At 41.5% G+C, this 23,397-nt stretch overlaps 1 protein-coding gene across 1 annotated transcript in view; it reads left to right on the forward strand.

Annotated features, from left to right (window-relative positions):
* The window catches only part of LOC126455618 (DC-STAMP domain-containing protein 2), a 315,015-nt gene that overhangs the window by 193,409 nt on the left and 98,209 nt on the right, over positions 1-23,397 (forward strand). Inside the window, exon 12 of the mRNA XM_050091384.1 lies at positions 15,347-15,590. Within this exon, the coding sequence (XP_049947341.1) occupies positions 15,347-15,590 (244 nt within the window). The remainder of the gene's footprint in view (positions 1-15,346; positions 15,591-23,397) is intronic.

Here is a 23,397-nt window from a genome sequence, read left to right on the forward strand (position 1 = left end):
ATTTTACCCCTGCCACCTTTAGAATTTGAAAGAGAGTATTCCAGTCAACATTGTCAAAAGCTTTCTCTAAGTCTACAAATGCTAGAAACATAGGTTTGCCTTTCCTTAATCTTTCTTCTAAGATAAGTCTTAAGGTCAGTATTGCCTCACGTGTTCCAACATTTCTACAGAATCCAAACTGATCTTCCCCCGAGGTCAGCTTCTATCAGTTTTTCCAGTCGCCTGTAAATAATTCATGTTAGTATTTTGCAGCTGTGACTTATTAAATTGATAGTTAGGTAATTTTTACATCTGTCAACACCTGCTTTCTTTGGGATTGGAATTATTATATTCTTCTTGAAGTCTGAGGGTATTTCGCCTGTCTCGCACATCTTGCTCACCAGATGGAAGAGTTTTGTCAGGACTGGCTCTCCCAAGGCCGTCAGTAGTTCTAATGGAATGTTGTCTACTCCCTTGGCCTTGTTTCGACTCAGGTCTTTCAGTCCTCTGTCAAACTCTTCACGCAGTATCGTATCTCCCATTTCATCTTCATCTACATCCTCTTCCATTTCCATAATATTGTCCGCAAGTACATCGCCCTTTTATAGACCCTCTATATACTCCTTCCACCTTTCTGCTTTCCCCTCTTTGCTTAGAACTGGGTTTCCATCCGAGCTCTTGATATTCATACAAGTGGCTCTCTTTTCTCCAAAGGTCTCTTTAATTTTCCTGTAGGAGGTATCAATCTTACCCCTAGTGAGATAAGCCTCCTCATCCTTACAATTGTCCTCTAGCCATGCCTGCTTAGCCATTTTGCACTTCCTGTCGATCTCATTTTTGAGACGATTGTATTCCTTTATGCCTGCTTCATTTACTGCATTTTTATATTTTCTCCTTTCATCAATTAAATTCAATATTTCTTCTGTTACCCAAGGATTTCTACCAGCCCTCGTCTTTTTACCTACTTGATCCTCTGCTGCCTTCACTACTTCATCCCTCAGAGCTACCCATTCGTCTTCTACTGTATTTCTTTCCCCTGTTCCTGTCAATTGTTCCTTTATGCTCTCCCTGAAACTCTGTACAACCTCTGGTTTAGTCAGTTTATCCAGGTCCCATCTCCTTAAATGGGACCTGGATAAACTGACTAAAGCAGAGGTTGTACAGAGTTTCAGGGAGAGCATAAAGGAACAATTGACAGGAACGGGGGAAAGAAACAGTGCGGTGAAGGTAACAAAAGAAATGACACACTTAAGAATTCATTCTGAACCACACAATTAAATCAAAGGCAATATGGCCATTCTTAAAACCTAAATTTGGTGTCATAGCTGGCAGTTCTCAAAGCTTCAAAAATTAAGTGAAGTGATAAATCAATTGTAAACCCTTAAAAATTTTCAGAGCATTTTTTCAAAATGTGTCACAGGTCAGATGTTGATGTAAGTGGTCACTTAGATAATGTTCATCCCTTCAGTTTCAAACAGAATGACAGGAAAATTCTCTCCTATATTAATGATCTACCCCTGTCCTCAAACAGTGCTAGCAATATCACAATGTTTGCATAAGACACCAGTATAGTGACAGCCAGCAAAACCTCCATTGATGTACAGTTAAATGCCAACCAAGCACTTGCAAATGCTCTGAACTGGTTCACAGCAAATTCTCTAGCAGTAAACCTCAGTAAAACAAATTACATGCAGTTCCAATCCAGTTACATAAGCCCAGAAGAGATTAACATTGGACATGAGAGCCAACAGCTACAGAGCGTTCAGTGCACAAAGTTCCTTGGCATTCACATAGATAACTGGCTCAACTGGGAATTCCACACACAGCAAACACTAAAAAAGCTTAGCTCATCAACATTTGCCATCCAAATAAACCTGGAGACATCAACGTATCAAAGTCTGCATATTTTAGCTAATTTCATTCAGTGATGTGCTATGGAATAATCTTTTGGGGCAACTCACTGCTTTAAAAAAAAATTTTGTAAGCCAGAAAAAAGTAGTCTGAATTATATGTGGTGTTTCTTCAAGAACCTCATGTTGCAATCTTTTTAAACAGTTAGGTATATTAACCACTACCTCACAATATCTCCTCTCACTCATGGCTTTCACACTTCTCTGAATATGAAACAAATGAGGCATACCATCATTATAACACAAGATGGAAAGGTGATATGCACTGTGAACTGAAAATTCTGTCTCTGGTACAAACCGGGGTAAAGTACACAAGTACAAAAAACTTTAACGCACTCCTGAGTAATATAAAGTGTCTAAAAGAAAATAAAACGCTATTTAAAAAAAGCTAAAGGAATTCCTACTGGAAAAATGTTTCTACTCTTTAGATGAATTCTGCAGCAGAGATAAATAATTTGAGTAATAATTCAGATTATTTCCTTTGTCATTGTATCTGTATTGTTTTTTATCACTATTGTATTTTTGTACTGTATTGTTTATTATCTCTATTATATTATTGTATTGTACCAGTTTTGAATCATTGTATCTGCTTTGACTCCTTCCACATCCATGCATAATCATGCCATACTGGATCTATGGAATATGTATCTCAAATAAATAAAATAAATAGATCTGACAGAACTGCAGCTAAATACGTAGAAAAAATAGTATTATCCTTTAAAAACTTGACTGGAGGGGATGAAACACCCTTTAAAGTAATTAAAACAGTTTTAACAAATATCTGCGCCCCCCCCCCCCCCAAATCTGTAATGATTAATCAGTTATTTGAAGAAGGATGTTTCCAAGATGCTCTTAAGTACACAATAGAAAAGCTGTTATTCAATGGTAGTGCTTTGAAATTGTTCAAATCCAACGTAACAGAGGGAAAGCAAAGTGTAGTTGTAACATCAGGGACAGCAAATTGCTCATCAGACTACAAAATAATTTCGCAGGGAACCCCAAAAGTCTTTGTTTCATGCCAAATTCTGCTTTTATTTTACATTAATGTTTTACCACTAAATATGACATCGCACTCAGTTTTGTTTGCAGACAAGGCATCTGTACTCATTGAAAGTGAGACCATAGTCATTCCCCATATAGTCACTGACACCTGAAACAACTCATAACATTATTCTGATCTAAATAGATTAGGATGAAACATGATAAAGACCCATCTAACATAGTTTACAACTAAACAGTTGAAGTCAAATAACTTCCAAATTATCCATAAAAATCAAGAACTTAAGAAAGCAGACTCTGTAAAAATTCTGGAGGAATTTCTAGAAAATAATTTATGATGGTATTCTCCCATAATTTATTGGCAAACAAATTAAACAGTCTTCCATTTGCAATGACAATACTGTCCTACATAAAAGACATGGACGCAAGAAAAATTCTGTTTCACAGCTAATTTGACTCTGTTGTGAGATACAGAGCAATTATTTTAGGGTATGCAAGTAGTGTAAGTAGGATATTATTACTACAAGAACTATTATTTGAAATATGTAGAATATTAGAGCTAGGGTTTCAGGTACTGACAAATGTTTAGCAGCCTAAATATTTTAACTATTCTGTGTATTTATATGGACAGTTTATCTTTATATACAATAATCCTGAATTATTTAAAGGAAATCATTTCCAACATATGTACAATACTAGAAATAAAGGTAATTTCATGTTACATCACATAGATGACAGCAATACTCCCAGACTCCTCAGTACGTATCTATGAACATTTATGATGAATTAAAAGTGAAAAACTTTCACAGTATGGAACTAGTTCTGCAGAAAAGAAAATTACAGGCCATCCTGATATAAAAATATTATTATTCACTAATGAGTCTTCAGCTCGTGGTCTCATGGTAGTGTTCTCGCTTCCTGAGCATGGGGTCCTGGCTTCGATTCCCGGTTGGATCAGGGATTTTCACCTGCCTCTAGATGACTGGGTGTTGTTGTGTCTTCATCATCATCATTCATCCCCATTACGGTCAGAGGAAGGCAACGGCAAACCACCTCCATTAGGACCTTGCCTGGTATGGCGGTGCGGGTCACCCACATCGTTCCCCTATGCTCTGTCAAGAAGCATGGGACTTCATTTCCACTAATGGAATTTTTAAATGGTAATAGAACTATGTTTGTAGACTAATGTAATAAACTTGTGCTGATGGTTGTTAATTAAGATAAAGCTTAGAATTTTTTGACATATTGTATGTGTCTCAATTATACTGCTTATTATTGATGAGTCTCTTGCATATTACATCAGTGATTTGTGTATGTGCACAATAAAATAATAACATTCTGCCTCTCATGCTGATTCTGAGCAGATATGGTTTAATGTTCCTATCTTGGTGCTTCCAGATAGAGAACAAGTACCTCTGCTGTCCTCTGCCTTATTTGTTGTGGCAGTAGTGGTGGTGAAGCTTATGATCACTCCCCAGTGGCAGATTCTGACTTGAAGGTGGGTAGTTCAAGCCATAATAGGTGAAGAAATTTTCATTGGTGAAATTGGGTGACAGATGAAGCAGCGGTCGAAGCATAAAATTCCTGGTCACTGGACTGTATCCTTATGTTGTAAGCTATATCGCCCAATTCTTCACAGTGCCTCATAGGGTGAAAGTATGTAAAACACTTAATACTGATTCACCCATCAGATGGGGACAGTCCACTATGACTTCACCGAATGAATGAAGTTCTCTCAAGCAAGAATCACAATAAGACCACTGACAAGGAGCAGGAAAAGAAATGCTTTTTTTCTTGCTGTGCTGTGGCTACATGTTGTATAACATAAACCGCCTGTGCAAAAGACATGAAATCAAATTGATTTTCAGGCCTGTGACAAAAATCCGACACTTACTGAGACTAGTTAAAGACACAGAAAATCTCAGGAACATCTAGCATCTATGAGATACCTTCTGAGTGTGCCAGTCTTTGGACAAACAGTGTACACTGTAGAACAAACCAGTAAGCTGCCTGAGATTTCATCACCTACACTACCCTGAAAAATCCACTTTGGCTGAGCATGCTATGTAAAACGATGACTGGATCAAATCTGTCAAAACATCTGCTATGGCTCACACAAAGAGCTTCTGGGACTGTGTTATTAAAGAAGGCATTGGAATAAAACTCACTGCTGACACACTTAATAGAGATGGTGGCCTGCAGCTCAGGTGTGGGATCCAGTAATTGTGAGGTAGAAGGATCACAACAAATGTCAAGTGAACTTATGGCTCTGCTGTCAGAAGATGCTGAAGTTGAATGCGCGCCAGAGAATATGGACCTGGATACCCTCTAGGGGTCTCTGTGCCTGTGCCAGGAGTCTCACTATGTGAGTGTGCCACTCTCTATATCATGTGAAGTCTGCAGCCAATCGCTTTTCCCACAGTCGTGTATTTAGGCAGCTGTGTGGTGCTACCCTAGCAGTCTGGTACTCAGTGTAGTTGTGTGTGCCTCTTGGCCATACTGTGTTCTAGTGTGTGTTGAGATACATACTGTCATTGTTTGGAGTGTTCCTGTGTTGTTGTTGTCTCGCTGTATTTATCACCTCAGTTTTTGCATGCTTGCCTCCTGTTGTGTCCTGGTTGGTCGTAGTGTCTGTCATCCCCTAGTTGTTTGTCTGTCCTATCTGTTCATTGTTAGCGATACCTACAGTGGGTCCCCCACCTGGTAACTTTGCATCTCCATTCTGTGCTGTGCACCACTCACTGGTCGCTCACAGTTATGACATTGGTGATGAGGTAAAAGGGTCGATAGCATGGAGGCTAAGTTGGTCTGTCTCCTGGTGCAACAGCAGCAGCTCATGCAGCAGCAGCAGTGCCAGTTAGATGTCTTACAACAATCCTTGTAGTTGCTGATGGACAAAATCATGGTGCGGGTGCCATACTGCACCAGCTCCCATGTGTCCCAGTTTCTGACCCTTCCCCATGTCCACCATTGTTTCCATCCTTTAACGATGCTAAGAAAGACTGGGAAACATACTTGCATCATCTGAAACAACATTTCACAGCATTTCGGGTCAAAGATGACTCCCTACAGCAGTAGTTATTCTTGTCCTGGGCATCACTAGACCATTCTTTCTGCTACGCAAGTTGGCACTGTTGTCAGACCCCATGGCTTTCTCCTTAAACGAGATATGTGTGCTGCTGACTAACTACTATTCCCAGTGATACCATGTTATGGCATCTTGGCTTGAGTTCCACCTGTATCCTAAACAGCCTGGTCAGTCAAATCGTTCTTTGATCATGGACATGATGTGTCTCAGCCACAAATGTGACTTCACTTGCACCAATCAGCATTGCAAGGTCTCATATGTGGACTCCTTAATTCGTGATGTTGCCATTCAACTGGCACCCAATCCAGAGGTCTGCACGGCTGCGTTGATTCTTGATAACCCCTCACTGGAAGATATTCTGGGCATAGCCCACTTCTTTGAAATCGCACAAACGGCAAACGAGCATCTCATGGCGAGGCCACAGGTGGCAGCAGTAGAGTCCTCCCCACGGGTGCCTCCCTCAAGCTGTCAATGTGGTACAGCCTGCAGAGAGTGACATCATTGAGATTCCTCCTTGTTCGACATCTCTATGGTTTCGGAGCCACCAATAGTTCCTCGTGGGTCACGTGGATCACTGCAGTGCATTTCTGCCCTCTCTCCATTGGATGCCCTATTGACACAGAAGTTGTTCCTCACACTATGCATTTTTAACATGGACATTCATTTTTAGATCTACATGGGGACACCATCTCTTTGATCAATCTGGCAACATATACACGCCTGGGTTTCCCAGAGCTGTCTCCTATCTTTTGGTGATTGGTCGCATATGGTGATGGTTCTATCACCCTCCGTTGGCAGTTCTTGGTCCCGGCCACCTATAAACATGTTTCCCGGCTCCTAACCCTACTGGTGGTTGACTGTCCCTAAGATTCAAACATTTTTGGATTTGATGCTTTCACACTGTTTGGCTTTTCGATTTCTGATGAAGTTAAGGTTGTTTCCATTGCCGTCCTGTACCAGGACCTCGACGATCTGTGCTCAGCCTAGGTCTCTCTGTTTCAGTCTGACTTAGGTTGTGCTTCAGACTGCCAGGAGCACATTGCTCTCCGGCCAAATGCTCAGCCATGGTTCTTCTGGGCTCAACCCAATTGGGTGACCTTACATCCAGCAGTCAAGCAAGAACTCGATCGACTACAGGCTGCTGGTGTCATCGAGCCCCTGAAAGCAAGTGCTTTGGTGACCTCATTAGTAGTGAATGCACAGTCCCTGGTTGATACTTATTCCATTCCCTGGCAGGAAGACCTTCTTGCCAAACTTGCACATGGTGAGTACTTCTCTAAGATTGACATGGCAGAGGCTTACCACCATTTACCCTCGGATGAGGAAACCCAAAACATTGTTGTCATCAACATGCCTTTTGGATATATAATTACAAGTGCCTTCCGTTCGGTATTCCCTTGGCCCCAGCCATTTTCAAGACATACCTGGAGCAGCTCACACAGCCCATCCCAGCTTGTGTCAATTATCTTGATGACTTTTTGGTCACCAGCCAAACACACGAGCATTTGTGGAACCTTGGTACCCTATTTGACACCCTGCAGGCCGCAGGCTTATCTTTCGGCTGGAAAAGTATAGTTTCTTTCAACCGGAAGTTGAATACCTGGGGCACTGGCTCAGTAAAGACAGCATTTGGCCATCGGATCACAATGTCGCCACCATCAACTCCCTTCCCTGCCCCAAGGATTTATCTGATCTCCAGGTTTTTTTGGGCAAGAATAACTACTACTTAAAGTTTTTACCCCAGGCTGCTGACATTCCACAGCCCTTAATCACTTCTGTCGCAAATGGGTGCCTTTCAATGGGACTCCTGTGTGATCAAGCTTTTCTCCACTTGAAAAATATGCTCAAGTCTGTCCCTTCCTGATTCCCTTCTCTCTGGACCTCCCCTTGCTTTTGGTGGCCGATGCTTTGGCTTATGGTATTGGGGCAGACCTGGGTCATAGGAATGAGGATGGCTTAGAACAGCCCATTGTGTATGCTTCCAAGATGCTGTCCCCAGCACAGAGGAACTATTCTCAGATTGAGAAAGAGGCTCTGGTGATTGTGTTTGCCATTCAAAAGTCTCACATCTACCTGTTTGGGATGAATTTCACTCTCCTCATTGATCACAAGCCGTTGATTACCGTATTCGGCCTACACACACACACCTGCCAGAACGAACTACTCAATGTCTCCAGCGCTGGGTACTGTTTTTACACAACTCCACTTACGTTATCCGATATAAGCCCACCTCTCAATGCTCCATCGCAGATGCCTTGTCATGTTTCTCCTTGGGCCTGACGAGTTTGACTCACAGGAAGTCCTCTGCTTTCACATTGATATGGCCCATCAAGGTAAACTGGATGGATTTCAAGCGCACCTCTCAATGCTCTATCGCAGATGCCTTGTCATGGGCCTGATTTGTTTGACTAGCAGGAAGTCCTCTGCTTTCACATTGATATGGCCCACAAAGGTAAACTGGATGGGTTTCCTCTCATGGCTGCCACACTCCAGGACTCCATTCTACAGCACGTTCCCCACCATGTGACCCATGATTGGTCCACCTATCTGACTCACTGGTTGAAAACTGAATTCAGCCCCTGACAACACCTCTCTCACAGGCTCGGATGTCCTGTTGGCCGCAGAGGACAATGGTGATGTCCTGTATGAAGGCGTTGGCTCACCGGCATGTGTATTGGCCTGGCGTCGATGGCGACATTGAACACTTGGTCCGTGGATACACAGTGTTGCGCATCAGCAGGCCAGCCATTCACAATCATTTGCACCCTGGCCCATGCCTTGCCAGCCCTGGGACCACATTCATCTCAATTTTGCGGGCCTATTCTTGGGATCAATGTGGTTTCTCATTGTGGATGCATGCTCTAGACACCCGTAAGTGATGCGCATGGCGTCCGCCACAACTGATGCCACACTCAAGGCCTTGACTCAGATTCTTGCTGCTCAGATTCTTGCTGTCTCTAATTATGGCCCCCAATTCATGGCAGCCTTCTTCCATGTATTCTGTGAGGCCAACAGTATCAAACACATCTGCACCCCTCCATTCCATTCGTCCTCCAATGGTACAGCAGAACGACTGATCAGGACATTTAAATAACAGCTGACAAAAGTGGTCAAATCCTCTGCCACCACATTGGCCTTCGCCTTATTCCTGAGCACTTATCGCACCACACCGATTGATGGTCATAGTTTAGCTGAACACCTCCATGGGTGGCACCCACAGACCCTGCTCCAACTGCTGACGCCATCACCTTCTGAGCCCCACTTCCAACCCTCTCATTGCTACACCCTAGCCACTAGAGATTAGCAAAGTCATTCATCCTTGGGAACTAGTTCACTGGTGATCGCTCTTTTCTGGGAACCATTCATTTTTACTTGTTCAACGTTCATTGTGCTTGGTATATGCTTCTTATGAAAAATTGAACATTAGTAGCATAGGTGACTGAAGATAGAAGGTGCTAAGAGGGAGAAATTGCCTCCCCCTGGAGTATAGATTCTTTATTCATAACACAATTCTCACACACTTGTAATTTTCGTGATTCTGCAAAACATCTCGTTTAGCCAACTGTAGCGTTATGTGACTGATCGCAGTGAAATAATATAAGGTGGTACATGAAAAACCAGCCCCAAGTACAGACTGCTTGCCAGTTACACACAATTTGTTGACCGCTATGAGCAGAATAGATAAAAATGTAATAATTAGGCAGTGAAGAAATAACAAATAAGCTAACACAAACAACTTCAAAACAATAGATGAAGATTGGTGGGCGACAATGAGCAGTCTAGTGCTCAGGGCCAATTTTTTGTGCACCACCCTGTACCACTGAAATAACATTGTAGAAGTTAAAATATTCTCTTTACAAAATGTGACACCACACTCTTGGTTACAAAGCACGAGCTTCATTCGTTTGTAAGTCAGTCTGTCTTCCATAACAATGAACATGTTCTTTTACCTTGGATAAAAAAAAGACAGAAAATGGCCACATGTGTATGCCACATCGACGTCCTGTGCATGTGTAATTACAAAAAATCTTGCCTTTTTACAAGTATTTCTACTGCTGTATATCGAAATGATGAAGTAAGCTGATACGCCATTTTGTTACCTGAAAAGATGTATGTCTTACATACCACGTAATTTTTATGTAATTTATGTAATTATAAAATACATTTTAATTACCGGTTGTGGATGCTTAATAGAATATGAAAAGAACCAGAAGTTCAGATTTAAAAAAAGGTTTGAAACAGATCTAGAATGGGCTTGCAAAGTGATAAAACGAACAACAACAACAACTCGATACTGGACTAACTATGAGCAGTTGGCAGTGGAACTGCAATGAGTGGCCACGCGAAAAAGGATGAGATTGGCCAAGCGAGACCGAGACTGAGACAGACAGGAACGGGACCGAGGCTGGAACGAGACCTGCCGACATGCCATTCGGGAATGAGACCAACCATTTCCCGTTCCTGGGAACTATAAGTAGAAAGCTGTGACCAAGACAGAGACAGATGGGAACGGGTCTGGGGCTGGAACGAGACCAGCCGATGTGCCGTTGCGAGAAGAAGACTGACTGTTTCCTGTTCCCATGAACTAGAAGTAGAAAGCCACAACCAAAGTGAATTATGGAAGACTGTTCTTAGTATTCGTTCCTCGCTCATTCTGTTCATCTTGGTGAACCATTCCTTTGGACCTGTTAGTTAACGAACAACCCATCTCTACTGGGCACAGCCATGTGGGCCTTCTCTAATGGAAGCAAGGCTGCTTTGGCTCCCGCCACAGTAGTCGTGACCCATAGGCACTGTGTGACATCGGTACAGACACAAAAGGGGCTCAAGTGCTGCCACTATAATCAACTCTGGCCTCATAACCCTTCGTGTTACCTCACTTCCCCCAAACCTCTGCCTCCTCCTGGTGTGCACAAGGTCCTCGAGTCGGCCTCATACTGATGACTTATGGCTCCGTGCATGCATTACTGGCACTCCTTCCTGCATCCTCAAGGATTGGAGGTGCCATGCAATGCCCTGCCCTCCGGTGACGTTTTGGTGGATTCCATGGACTGCCTTCCCAACCCACCTCTGGCGGTCAACGACACAGGACCTCCCTCCATTCTCTCCTTCCGCCCACCACAGCATCATCCAGGGCATTTACACCCCTACACATGGGTTTCGTGGAGGAAGGGTCTGGTGTCAGAGAGCGTGGAAGCTGAATGCATGCCTGAGAGTATGGATCTTGATACTCACAAGGGGTCTCTGTGCCTGTGCCGGGAGCCTCGTCGTGCAAATGCGCCACTCTCCATACCACGTGTAATCCCCGGGCCATTCGCATTTCCCACAGTCATGTATTTAGGCGACCACGCACCTTTATCCTGGCAGTCTGGTACTCACTGTAGTTTGCGTGTGCCTCTTGGCCATACTGTGTTGTGATATGTGCTGTCATTGTTTGGAGTGTTCCTGTGTTGTTGTTGTCTCGCTGTTTATCACCTCAGTTCTTGCTCGCCTGCATCTTGTTGTGTCCTGGTTGGCTGTTGTGTCTGTCATCCCTTACTAGTTCGTCTGTCCTGTCTGTTCATTGTTAGAAATACCTCCAGCGGCTCCCCCACCTGGTGGCTTTGCGTATCCATTCTCTACCATGCACCACTCACTGGTCGATTGTGGCTATAACAATGGCCATAAATGTTGATGCTGTGAGCAACAGTGACATCACAGCTAGCAGTTAGAGTATGTATATAAGGATGTACCAGCAACCCATCAACAGTCATTCACTTGACAGTGGTTAGCAGGTGCTTGGTCAAAAACACAAAGCATTTTAACCATGAGATGTGGCTGCAATCCCAAGACCATTTTATTCTACTTTCCACAATAATTTTTCTGTCTTCCACACCTGTTTCTGTCAATTTTTTTCTGCTGTTTCAGTTATGAACATTAACAACAACTGTTCTTTCAGCTCTATATCAACTGATATTATTATATTTTCAGTTTTCTCATCCATCAGAGCATCCTTTGCCTAGTAATCATCATGCACTTTTTAACATGACATACCATTATTCTCTGGTCTTCTGATATTACAGCAGCAATAGCAGTAGGTGCTATATTTTTAACCAACAAAATGAGGTGCTTGATATATTAAGGCTATATTTCTTATTCTTTGCAAGGTTCCAGATCAGTTTTTGGGATTTCATCTGCATCGTATGGCAGCAGGCAGAGAACAACAGATCCACTTCCTTGCAAAATTTTGTGTGTGGAATAAACTGTAGAATGTTGATGCTCCTTAAGGAATGCAAGTTCAGGTTTACATTGATCAGATTCCTACTGTACGTTATTACTGGCTGGTTGGAGCTCTACTTCAGTTTTTAGCAAAATTGAGGAAGGTGATTTATTTTTCTGCTCTCTAGATATGGAGCATTATCAAACAGACCCTTCTTCTAGATGATAATTGGAGAATAAGCTGGGACTCTATGTAATTTTTTCTTAACTTTTGTTCTCTTCTTCTGAAAGATAGTCCAAAGTTCTATTTTTTGAGTTATACCCAGAGAGTGTACGCATAATGAAACTCACATGTACAGCAATTAAACACTGACCAGCATTTTTGTTTTCTAATACTCCTTGCACAATTTTATCTTGGCAACATTTATTTATCGGCCATACTACACTAGACCTTTACCAAAATAAATTAAAGCTGCCAGTGGTTTCTTTGAACAAAACATGGTTTCATGCAAGCATGAAACCATGTGTTGTCTAAATTAATCACTGGCAGCTTTAATTCTGATCATTCATCTTTTTGGTAAAAATGTAATCTAGTATGGCCTTTTGCAACTATATGATCTCATTCAAACATGATGACTCATTTAGTCTGGCAACTTTCACAACCAATTCCAATACACAAAATAGTTTTTTTTCTCAGAATTTCATTGCTAGCTTTAAAGTCTAATTTTGTACAGCAAAAGCGTGGGATTTTTAGAAGTTGTGATTTCCCTGTATTGTTCATAATTAATATCACAGAAATTGATGCTGAATAACACACTACTGTCAACAGAATATTCCTTGTGTGTAGTTTGCTTCTTTTACTTTGGGATGGATACTTAAATCTCAGTACACTCAGCTTTACATCCCTCCTTCCATAATTTACATACTATTGATTTATTCAACTTCTGCTTTTGGTTATTGCCTTTTACTTGCATTTTCTGCCACATTTTTGTTGGCACTGTGATACCTTTCTCCTTCTTATTATGAATAAATTTAATGACTTTAACAGCAAGCTGTCATACCAGGATGTGACAACGTCTTCTGTAACCACTTTCCGTGCTTGTACTGTGAGGTAACACCACTTTGAATTGGAATGTGGCTGGAGTAGTAATCTAGACACACACATATGAGCACACGCACCCACTTGCACAGGCACCATTGTACAAAGGTAAAGAAAACATTACCTGTTATATAGTTTTATTCTGTCCCTCAGAGTTAACAATGCCACATACCCTTACTTTCTGTGTGGAGAAATGAAGTAATAAGCTCAAATAAATCTCAAAGAATACAAAATATGTGAATTTTAAATGTACCATTTGATGTGATGAACAGTGCCTTACATATAGTATCTCATCTCATATAGAATTTCAGTGATAAATTCATTAATGTTCCATTACCACTGATCAAACTACTTACGAAACAGAAAGCATTTTGAGAAATAAAATGAACATCTTGCTACAGTTACTCTTCGTACTGTATTCACACCAATAGATCAGATATAGTTTTTGTTCCATAAAGCCACAGTGAGGAGCACTTCAAGGATGTAGAACATATCACAGAACAAGAATAATTAATAAGTAATGAGAGAGAGAGAAACAAGTGTTAATTCCCTTCCAAATACCCAAAGTGCAACAATCTTGGGTGTGGAATAAGTAAAAAATCTTAAACATATTTTCATTTTATAGGTAACAATACACTTGTCATAAAACATATAAATGTACAGTATACTGCACGCGATAATACTTGCACTCTTGTAACCACAAGCAATCAAACAGAAAACAACACTTCACAATGCTACCTATGGAGATGCACAGAACTCTGATTTTATTTAACAATCACATTATCTGACATTATTAATAATAGATACAGAAATCAGTTGTAATAAGAAATTCATCAGTCTAATAGAAAGGATACCCCAGCAATAAATCCCATATGCTCCTTATAAACTAAGCATTTGTAGTTAAACTTTTTATGGCTGTTGGCAAATTACTGAAAATATTTGTTCCTGAATAATGGATGCCTTTGTGGACCAAAGTAAGTGCCATTAAATCTTTATGAACACTATTCTTATTTCTAGTACTGATACCATGAACTGATCTGTTATTATGAAAATGAGATGTTTTAATTAAGGAACAAATATACTGGAAAGCATTAGTTAGTATACCCATTTCCTTGAACAGGCATTGGTGAATTTCATGCCCTCATTTGTTGGGGTCTGCTGCCATGATTTTTTTTCTGACAATTACCATCATTTGTTTCGTTAGCAATCAAGTATCACTGACAGATGTCTGTAATCTATTTTATGTCCTTTGGCTGGCTTTACCGTCCATAACAGTTGCTGGTGTCATATCAGTATTGTTCTGTGTGGTGCATTACTTATTGTTATGCTGTCTTCGCTCCTTCTTCAAGCAAGCATGAAACCTCAGAATTTAGAATGACAAAATGTTAAGGCAACAATTATGAAAAGAATAGAATACTACTCACCATAAAAATGGCATGTTGAGTTGCAGACAGGCACCACAAAAATACTGTTACTCACTTAGCTTTCAGCCAAAGCCTTCTGCAGAAAAGAAAGGGAAAATAGACACACATTCACATAAGCAGACACACCTCATGCGCACAAGACCGCTGTCCCCATCCACTTTAACCAGACTGTTAGCTGGCCAGTCTGACTAAAGTGGCCAGAGATAAAAGATCATGTTTGTATCAAGTATGACTGCTTGCAGGAAAGTGTGTGTGTATGTGGGTGGCTGTAAGTGTGTAACAGTCTTCTCATTGGCCCTGTCTGAAACTCAGCATGTTATCTTTACAGTGAGTAGCAGCAATCTATTACTAATATTCTAACCTGACTTTCCACTGTTTCAAAATATAAAGTCATTCAGACTGAGAGTGAACTGATCCATTTTACACTTAATGATTTGAAACATGCTAAATTTACGCTGGATATGTAAAATATTAAAGAAGTTCATGCAATTGTCAGGTAAACACTCAGACATTTTGTTATATTTGAATTACATCTATCTCATAAATAACTCTGAAAATAAATATCCATCATGCTTGAATTCAAACAGAATAATGCAAAATTTAATCAAGTGCGTGCTATATACTAAAATAAATTTAATACTTTTTTCAGGGTTTATAGTACTGCTATGTCTTATTTTGGCAATAATTGAGCCATATGTATTACGTCTAAGGCAGTGGTTTATGGGCTACTATTATCCTCAAAGAGCACAACAGAGGGCTGTATGGCTTTACAACCGTATACTTAGATCAAGAGAAAATTTTCTTAAATTTGCTCGTAGACACCTAAGAAGAAAGTTTGGTAAGGGAAAAAGAGGAGGAGATGAGGAGTCATTTTTTACCCAGCTATGGCAGAGGTAAATAACACTTTTAAAATCAGAAGAATTTTTCTATGTGTAACATATCAAACATGTGCAATGTTTATAGTGTTCCAGATATTTTTGTTGGAGAGCAACATGTATTTGTAACATTTTGCACACTAACATTTTTCAAATATTTTAACACTTAAGGCAGAAGGCTTTTGTTCTCAAATCCATCATATTTTCATTTGTTTATGTTTTCAAGTTTCCTATTGTTTATGTTTGCATTATTGTTTATGTTTGCATCGCGAGACATTTATTTGTATTCGACAGACACAAATATTAATATAGAGCACAATAAATAAATTTTATATGTCATAATTGCTCCTGTAATGACTGCATTGTGCTACTATCTCTTATTCTAGTTATGCCAGGAAACACTCCAGTGTTTTGTGGAAATATATCAACAGAAAAGCTAGCACTACTCATCATAGAGTCCATAAACAAAGTCTGTGAAATGTGAGGTCAATTGTATCAAGTTCCATGTGGAATTTCAATGAATATCCCCCAGGGAATACCAGAGCAAGGCTATGGGTGGTTTGTGCTGCATCTTTTTGAGTTCTATGTTGAGGAATGAAGCTCTCATAACACGCTGTAGGTGGTATTTTGGCAGTGACGTACTTTCTTGCTGTAGTGCATCCTGAAGTTGTGCAGCTTCTTTGGGTTTCTCTTCTGTATCACTATTTATCTCCATGGATACAGCACCCACCTCCAAATGACTGTATAAAGCTTGAAGTGTTGAATCTTGTTTTTCTGATGAGTTAGAGACTCGAGGGTCGTAGGGTGGAATCCATTTTGCCACAATGTATGTACTGAAGCTGATATCAGTGGTGTTGTATTTGAAGTTGAAGAGGCTAGCAAGACTTTGATGGCCATCTGCAAATTGATGGCCATATTATCACAAATGTACAAGAATGGACACCTGACAGTCCTAGATATCCAGAATGAGATTTTCACTCTGCAGCGGAGTGTGCGCTGATATGAAACTTCATGGCAGATTAAAACTGTGTGCCCGACCGAGACTCAAACTCGGGACCTTTGCCTTTCGTGGGCAAGTGCTCTACCATCTGAGCTACCGAAGCACGACTCACACCCGGTACTCACAGCTTTACTTCTGCCAGTATCTCGTCTCCTACCTTCCAAACTTTACAGAAGCTCTCCTGCAAACCTTGCAGAACTAGCACTCCTGAAAGAAAGGATACAGCGGAGACATGGCTTAGCCGCGGCCTGGGGGATGTTTCCAGAATGAGATTTTCACTCTGCAGTGGAGTGTGCGCTGATATGAAACTTCCTGGCAGATTAAAACTGTGTGCCTGACCTAGACTCGAACTCAGGACCTTTGCCTTTCGCGGGCAAGTGCTCTACCATCTGAGCTACCGAAACACGACTCACGCCCGGTACTCACTGTGAGTACCGGGTGTGAGTCGTGCTTCGGTAGCTCAGATGGTAGAGCACTTGCCCGCGAAGGGCAAAGGTCCCGAGTTTGAGTCTCGGTCGGGCACACAGTTTTAATCTGCCAGGAAGTTTCAGTCCTAGATATGTTGCCATGGATGTAGTGGCAGCCTTAGACGTCTGCAAGGCTGCAAAGCCGGCTGGGTTAGAGCATGATATGACAGTTACAGTGCACTGGCTCGTAGTGGTGGCAGTGGTGCAGTTCTAGGGCTCAACTGTAGTTCTGAAGGCAGTGACACTTGTTTTTGAGCCAGGAAAAGTAGCAAGATAACAGGGGAAATAGTTGATGTGGTAACTGAGCTCACAGCTAAGTCTCATGATGCCTCCACCATAATGACGTTCCATCCTGTCTCCTGCTAAAAGTCGTGGCCAGATTTGTAGTGCCAAGTCAGAACTACATTGTGTAATGTGGATGTCAGTATGGCAGCAGGAGAGAGAGAAACATACATACTTGATGTTCATTCAGGATCTCTGTTGGACTCTTGCTGTTTGCCAGTGTATTTCCGTAAGTTAAGGTTGCATTATAATGTTGGATATTTGTGTTTTGAATTTTGAATTAATCTCCTGTCTACTCATTTTCTTGGGGGATTGAACTGTGAGGAAATGAGGTGGAGATTGTATTTTGTTTACAGAAGCTTCAAAACTGGTGAGAGGCAAGTTTGGGTCAATTACTTGAGATGATTGTATGTGGGAACTTTCATATAATGCTTTAGTATTCACATTAATTTTAGACTTAATGTTATTGTTATGGACTGCAGTCTGAAGACTGGTTTTATGCAGCACTCCACACTAGTCCAGTCCTGTACAAGTCTATTTTTCTGTGCATCACTACTGCAAACTACTTACACTCAAAGCTGCTTACTGTAATCAGATTTTGTTCTCCTTCCATACCTTGCACAGTGCCACAGCACACATTCCTCCACCACCATATTAACTATTCCTACATCAACCTATTCCTTATTTTAGTTATGGCATGTACCAAATTTCTTTTCATGTCACTTCAGTTCAGTAACTCTTCATTAATTAGCTAACATATCCTTTACTCTTCAATATTTTTCTGTGGTGCCACACTTTCTTCTTGTTTGGACTGTTTATCATCCACATTTCACTTCTGTACAATGCTTCACTTCAGACAAATACGTTCAGGAACAAATACACTCCTGGAAATGGAAAAAAGAACACATTGACACCGGTGTGTCAGACCCACCATACTTGCTCCGGACACTGCGAGAGGGCTGTACAAGCAATGATCACACGCACGGCACAGCGGACACACCAGGAACCACGGTGTTGGCCGTCGAATGGCGCTAGCTGCGCAGCATTTGTGCACCGCCGCCGTCAGTGTCAGCCAGTTTGCCGTGGCATTCGGAGCTCCATCGCAGTCTTTAACACTGGTAGCATGCCGCGACAGCGTGGACGTGAACCGTATGTGCAGTTGACGGACTTTGAGCGAGGGCGTATAGTGGGCATGCGGGAGGCCGGGTGGACGTACCGCCAAATTGCTCAACACATGGGGCATGAGGTCTCCACAGTACATCGATGTTGTCGCCAGTGGTCGGCGGAAGGTGCACGTGCCCGTCGACCTGGGACCGGACCGCAGTGACGCACGGATGCACGCCAAGACCGTAGGATCCTACGCAGTGCCGTAGGGGACCGCACCGCCACTTCCCAGCAAATTAGGGACACTGTTGCTCCTGGGGTATCGGCGAGGACCATTTGCAACCGTCTCCATGAAGCTGGGCTACGGTCCCGCACACCGTTAGGCCGTCTTCCGCTCACGCCCCAACATCGTGCAGCCTGCCTCCAGTGGTGTCGCGACAGGCGTGAATGGAGGGACGAATGGAGACGTGTCGTCTTCAGCGATGAGAGTCGCTTCTGCCTTGGTGCCAATGATGGTCGTATGCGTGTTTGGCGCCGTGCAGGTGAGCGCCACAATCAGGACTGCATACGACCGAGGCACACAGGGCCAACACCCGGCATCATGGTATGGGGAGCGATCTCCTACACTGGCCGTACACCACTGGTGATCATCGAGGGAACACTGAATAGTGCACGGTACATCCAAACCGTCATCGAACCCATCATTCTACCATTCCTAGACCGGCAAGGGAACTTGCTGTTCCAACAGGACAATGCACGTCCGCATGTATCCCGTGCCATCCAACGTGCTCTAGAAGGTGTAAGTAAACTACCCTGGCCAGCAAGATCTTCGGATCTGTCCCCCATTGAGCATGTTTGGGACTGGATGAAGCGTCGTCTCACACGGTCTGCACGTCCAGCACGAACGCTGGTCCAACTGAGGCGCCAGGTGGAAATGGCATGGCAAGCCGTTCCACAGGACTACATCCAGCATCTCTACGATCGTCTCCATGGGAGAATAGCAGCCTGCATTGCTGCAAAAGGTGGATATACACTGTACTAGTGCCGACATTGTGCATGCTCTGTTGCCTGTGTCTATGTGCCTGTGGTTCTGTCAGTGTGATCATGTGATGTATCTGACCCCAGGAATGTGTCAATAAAGTTTCCCCTTCCTGGGACAATGAATTCACGGTGTTCTTATTTCAATTTCCAGGAGTGTACATAACATTTAAATTTGCTTTTGATGTTAACAAATTTATCTTTTTTAGAAATGTTCCTTGCCATTTCCAGTCAGCTTTCTGTATCCTCTCTAATTCTGCAACCATCTGGTATTTTGTTTCCCACGTAGCAAAACCTCCTATTACATTCAGCATCTCCTTTTGTAATCTAATCCTCTCAGCAACACCTACTTTACTCGACTAAACCTCATAACTTTCATTGATGTTCATCTTATTACCTGTTTGCCCTACACTTTCATGAAGTTCTGCTAGGTGGTCCCAATATATGTAGGCCTCAAACTGCTTGATCAGCGGTCCATGAATGATTTGAGTTAGGACGCACCGGTATGTCTCCAGGCACAGTTTTGTTCAATTTCAAACAGTGCGTGATATATATATATATATATATATATATATATATATATATATATATATATATATATATATATATATATATATATATATATATATATATATATATATATATATATATATATATATATATATCTAAAAACAAAGATGATGTGACTTACCAAATGAAAGTGCTGGCAGGTCGACAGACACACAAACAAACACAAACATACACACAAAATTCTAGCTTTCGCAACCAACGGTTGCCTCGTCAGGAAAGAGGGAAGGAGAGGGAAAGATGAAAGGATTTGGGTTTTAAGGGAGAGGGTAAGGAGTCATTCTAATCCCGGGAGCGGAAAGACTTACCTTAGGGGGAAAAAAGGACGGGTATACACTCGCACACACACACATATCCATCCACACATATTGGTATATGTGTGGATGGATATGTGTGTGTGTGCGAGTGTATACCCGTCCTTTTTTCCCCCTAAGGTAAGTCTTTCTGCTCCCGGGATTAGAATGACTCCTTACCCTCTCCCTTAAAACCCAAATCCTTTCATCTTTCCCTCTCCTTCCCTCTTTCCTGACGAGGCAACCGTTGGTTGCGAAAGCTAGAATTTTGTGTGTATGTTTGTGTTTGTTTGTGTGTCTGTCGACCTGCCAGCACTTTCATTTGGTAAGTCACATCATCTTTGTTTTTAGATATATATTTCCTACGTGGAATGTTTCCCTCTATTATATATATATATATATATATATATATATAGTTATAATAGAGGGAAACATTCCACGTAGGAAATATATATCTAAAAACAAAGATGATGTGACTTACCAAATGAAAGTGCTGGCAGGTCGACAGACACACAAACAAACACAAACATACACACAAAATTCAAGCTTTCGCAACAAACTGTTGCCTCATCAGGAAAGAGGGAAGGAGAGGGAAAGACGAAAGGATGTGGGTTTTAAGGGAGAGGGTAAGGAGTCATTCCAATCCCGGGAGCGGAAAGACTTACCTTAGGGGGAAAAAAGGACGGGTATACACTCGCACAAACACACATATCCATCCACACATATGGTGTCTGTATATGTGTGGATGGATATGTGTGTTTGTGCGAGTGTATACCCGTCCTTTTTTCCCCCTAAGGTAAGTCTTTCCGCTCCCGGGATTGGAATGACTCCTTACCCTCTCCCTTAAAACCCACATCCTTTCGTCTTTCCCTCTCCTTCCCTCTTTCCTGATGAGGCAACAGTTTGTTGCGAAAGCTTGAATTTTGTGTGTATGTTTGTGTTTGTTTGTGTGTCTGTCGACCTGCCAGCACTTTCATTTGGTAAGTCACATCATCTTTGTTTTTAGATATATATATATATATATATATATATATATATATATATATATATATATATATATATATATATATATATATATATATATATATATATATAAAAGTTGTCACTGATGTTCAGTACATAAAATCCTGCTGATCCTAGACCATCCATGCCAGTAGTTGAAAAGTTTGACCTACATATGGTAGACTTTGCAAGGGGATCTGCTGATGACTAACTTTTCTCCTTTGCACACAATTTATGCAGTTCTTCACATTTTGCTCTATATTTTTTTGTGGAGGTCTGCCACCAATGATCTAGTTCTCCATAACTCATCACACCATAGCTCACTATCCTTCATGTCCTGCCAGGATAAAATTGTGGGTGTGTCTCAACACTTCACCCCATAAATTCACTGGTATGACAATAACTCTTCAGTCTAAAAAGTTGTGAGACTAGGTTCGCAAAAAATAGAGAAAAGTTAAGATGACGGTTTTCATGTTTAAGGTGTTCTGCATACTCTCCCACCACTTGAGTACAATGCACAGAATGTTCATAGAACTGTGTGAAACAATAATAAAAGTCCTTTGGGATGTTGTTCAACTCATGTATCACATTGACAACATTGTCAATTACGTCATCAAAGCATTGACACTTCATTTGAATTGCTGCAGTTTGTCATCTTTTGCTAGATTAATATTGATAACTTCAGGTCTCATCACCCATGAAGATTTTTTCCAGAGAAGTATTATCTGTGCTTTGCATTTCAATAAGTTGACGCAGGCTCTACATGTCATTGTTTTTGTTCTGGAGTCAGGATGTGTGGAACAAACTTTGTACACACTATTCTCTTCTTCAAAACATTCTGGAGAATGTCTTGAACATTTGATTTAGAGACGTTGCTCTTTCTGATTTGTGACACAACAGTGTTGACACACTATGGCAATGACTAAGTTATGACTTGACGCACAAACTAAGGCATAGCTACTAGCATCACTTGGCAATATAAACTTCTTCTGGAATGTTGAAGAACAAGGATGGAACTGAAGCTTATCTTTCAGGGGTATAAGAAAGCTACTAAATTGCATGTAATACATTGGTGTACAACATGCAGCAAATGTGAGCAAGTGTTTGTTTAATGTGCATGATCAGTTAACATTTTGAAGCATTTTCCATACAAGTAGCAACAGAAGTACATTTCATTAAGATGTAATGTCCATTGGGTAAGGCAGACAGTTGGATCCTTCAGATCAGTAAACCATTTTAATGTGCATGATCAGTTAACGTTTTGAAGCATTTTCCATACAAGTAGCAACAGAAGTACCTAATGCCACATACCAGGATTGGCATTGCTGTATAGTGGAATAGTTCCTCTCAGTCTTGGTTAATTGAATAGAAGCATAGGCTATAGGGCACACTGTTCCATCCACCTCTTGACTTGACGCACAATCTAAGGCATAGCTACTAGAATCACATGGCAATATAAACTTCTTCTGGAATGTTGAAGAGCAAGGATGGAACTGAAGCTTATGTTTCAGGGGTATAAGAAAGCCACTAAATTGCGTGTAATACATTGGTGTACAACATGCAGCAAATGTGAGCATTATTCTTTCTTCCATAGTAAAAAACTCTCCACTTTCAACTACGTAAAGGAAAGTTGTGTACATTGAGAACAGGAACGTTTATTGGAAATGAAGAGGATAAGAAAATTTGTCTCCATGCAGATAACAACAGAATAATAATATTAAAAACTAAAACTACGGAGTTCAATAGTATCTCTTCTTAGGCATGTAATAAGCACGCATGTCAGAGTACCAGCACAGGCGAGCATGTGAACTTCTTTGATGTAACTTGGCAATCACCTGATCATGCTGCGGGACATGTGATCTTCACTGTTGCCACATCAGCCTCCCCAGTAGAAGCAGAGTTTTGTCTCCTTCCATCAGCCTTGATGCCATTGAGAAATCTTGATGGAAAATTGAAGTTCCGGCCCGACTGTGTTTGGCATGGCAGCTGAGGCACCAGCAGTTCATCAGATGGTGGTTTGATCATAGAAGGAGGGAAAGGCAGTTGTCTGCTTGTAGAAGGTGGGGGTGTAT

The sequence above is a fragment of the Schistocerca serialis genome, chromosome 1 (genome assembly GCF_023864345.2).
Source record: "Schistocerca serialis cubense isolate TAMUIC-IGC-003099 chromosome 1, iqSchSeri2.2, whole genome shotgun sequence".
NCBI classification, from domain to species: Eukaryota; Metazoa; Arthropoda; class Insecta; order Orthoptera; family Acrididae; genus Schistocerca; species Schistocerca serialis.